The sequence below is a fragment of the Penaeus vannamei genome, chromosome 6 (genome assembly GCF_042767895.1).
Source record: "Penaeus vannamei isolate JL-2024 chromosome 6, ASM4276789v1, whole genome shotgun sequence".
NCBI lineage: Eukaryota > Metazoa > Arthropoda > Malacostraca > Decapoda > Penaeidae > Penaeus > Penaeus vannamei.
Genome location: NC_091554.1, coordinates 15,718,264 through 15,720,763, shown reverse-complemented (window position 1 = coordinate 15,720,763; position 2,500 = coordinate 15,718,264). Strand labels below are relative to the sequence as shown.

At 62.9% G+C, this 2,500-nt stretch overlaps 1 protein-coding gene across 1 annotated transcript in view; it reads right to left on the bottom strand.

Moving 5' to 3' along the window:
- The window catches only part of LOC138861927 (putative surface protein SACOL0050), a 3,579-nt gene that overhangs the window by 114 nt on the left and 965 nt on the right, over positions 1-2,500 (bottom strand). Inside the window, exons 2-5 of the mRNA XM_070122393.1 lie at positions 1,988-2,111; positions 1,307-1,686; positions 927-1,275; positions 1-861 (exon numbers count right to left, since the gene is read on the bottom strand). The exon at positions 1-861 is cut by the window's left edge and continues 114 nt beyond it. Of these exons, the coding sequence (XP_069978494.1) occupies positions 1-861; positions 927-1,275; positions 1,307-1,686; positions 1,988-2,111 (1,714 nt within the window). The remainder of the gene's footprint in view (positions 862-926; positions 1,276-1,306; positions 1,687-1,987; positions 2,112-2,500) is intronic.

Below are 2,500 nucleotides of genomic sequence, written 5' to 3'. Positions count from 1 at the left end.
GGGGTCGCGCTCGTTCCCGGGGTCGTGTTCGTTCCCGGGGTCGCGCTCGTTCTCGGGGTCGTGTTCGTTCTCGGGGTCGCGCTCGTTCTCGGGGTCGTGTTCGTTCTCGGGGTCGCACTCGTTCCCGGGGTCGCGCTCGTTCTCGGGGTCGCGCTCGTTCTCGGGGTCGCGCTCGTTCTCGGGGTCGCGCTCGTTCTCGGGGTCGTGTTCGTTCTCGGGGTCGCGCTCGTTCTCGGGGTCGTGTTCGTTCTCGGGGTCGCACTCGTTCCCGGGGTCGCGCTCGTTCTCGGGGTCGCGCTCGTTCTCGGGGTCGCGCTCGCTCTCGGGGTCGCGCTCGTTCTCGGGGTCGTGTTCGTTCTCGGGGTCGCACTCGTTCCCGGGGTCGCGCTCGTTCTCGGGGTCGCGCTCGTTCTCGGGGTCGCGCTCGTTCTCGGGGTCGCGCTCGTTCTCGGGGTCGTGTTCGTTCTCGGGGTCGCACTCGTTCCCGGGGTCGCGCTCGTTCTCGGGGTCGCGCTCGTTCTCGGGGTCGCGCTCGCTCTCGGGGTCGCGCTCGTTCTCGGGGTCGTGTTCGTTCTCGGGGTCGCACTCGTTCCCGGGGTCGCGCTCGTTCTCGGGGTCGCGCTCGTTCTCGGGGTCGCGCTCGTTCTCGGGGTCGCGCTCGTTCTCGGGGTCGTGTTCGTTCTCGGGGTCGCACTCGTTCCCGGGGTCGCGCTCGTTCTCGGGGTCGCGCTCGTTCTCGGGGTCGCGCTCGTTCTCGGGGTCGCGCTCGCTCTCGGGGTCGCGCTCGCTCTCGGGGTCGTGTTCGTTCTCGGGGTCGCACTCGTTCTCGGGGTCGCGCTCGTTCTCGGGGTCGCGCTCGCTCTCGGGGTCGTGTTCGTTCTCGGGGTCGCACTCGTTCCCGGGGTCGCGCTCGTTCTCGGGGTCGCGCTCGTTCTCGGGGTCGCGCTCGTTCTCGGGGTCGCGCTCGTTCTCGGGGTCGCGCTCGTTCTCGGGGTCGCGCTCGTTCTCGGGGTCGCGCTCGTTCTCGGGGTCGCGCTCGCTCTCGGGGTCGCGCTCGTTCTCGGGGTCGTGTTCGTTCTCGGGGTCGCGCTCGTTCCCGGGGTCGCGCTCGTTCTCGGGGTCGTGTTCGTTCTCGGGGTCGCGCTCGTTCTCGGGGTCGTGTTCGTTCTCGGGGTCGCGCTCGTTCTCGGGGTCGCGCTCGTTCTCGGGGTCGCGCTCGTTCCCGGGGTCGCGCTCGTTCTCGGGGTCGCGCTCGCTCTCGGGGTCGCGCTCGCTCTCGGGGTCGTGTTCGTTCTCGGGGTCGCACTCGTTCCCGGGGTCGCGCTCGTTCTCGGGGTCGCGCTCGTTCTCGGGGTCGCGCTCGTTCTCGGGGTCGCGCTCGTTCTCGGGGTCGCGCTCGTTCTCGGGGTCGCGCTCGTTCTCGGGGTCGCGCTCGATCTCGGGGTCGTGTTCGTTCTCGGGGTCGCGCTCGTTCTCGGGGTCGTGTTCGTTCTCGGGGTCGCACTCGTTCCCGGGGTCGCGCTCGTTCTCGGGGTCGCGCTCGTTCTCGGGGTCGTGTTCGTTCTCGGGGTCGCGCTCGTTCTCGGGGTCGCGCTCGATCTCGGGGTCGTGCTCGTTCTCGGGGTCGCGCTCGTTCTCGGGGTCGCGCTCGTTCTCGGGGTCGCGATCGTCTCGCTCCTGCGCTGTCTCGCTCGTTTGTCTGTCTGTCTTGTCTTGTCTCGCACGTTCTCTCCGTCTGTTTTGTCTGGTTGTTTGGAGCCATCTCTCTCTCTTTCTCTGTTTCTTTCCCTTTCTCTCTCTTTTTTTCTTCCTCTCTCTCTCTCTCTCTCTCTCTCTCTCTCTCTCTCTCTCTCTCTCTCTCTCTCTCTCTCTCTCTCTCTCTCTCTCTCTCTCTCTCCCGCTGTCTCTCTCTCACAAACACACTCTCCCTCTGTCTCTCACTTTCTAATTCCCGTTTTTCTCCTCCTCTCCCCCAAACTCTAATTACCCCTCGCATGCCCCGTCTCTCTGTCTCCTGACGAACTCCTGGCTTCATGGCGACCGGCGGCGAGGTGTGAGGTGTTGTTTGACGTGCGGTGTGGCGAGGGACTGGTATGAGGGAGCTATGTTGTCTGGGGGGTTTGTGAGTAAGGGACCAAACTGCTATGCGGTTGTGTGGCGAACATGCAGGTTCTGTGTGTATGGGCGGCCGTGGGTGTGTATGTGTAATGAGTGTGTGTGTGTATGTGTAATGAGTGTGTGTATGTGTAATGAGTGTGTGTATATGTGTAAGGCGTGTGTGTGTGTATGTGTAATGAGTGTGTATATGTGTAATTTTGTGTGTGTATGTTTAATGAGTGTGTGTGTATGTGTAATGAGTGTGTGTGTGTGTGTGTATGTGTAATGAGTGTGTGTGTGTGTGTGTATATGTAATGAGTGTGTGTGTGTGTGTGTATGTGTAATGAGTGTATGTGTAATGAGTGTGTGTGTGTATGTGTAATGAGTGTAAGTGTAATGAGTG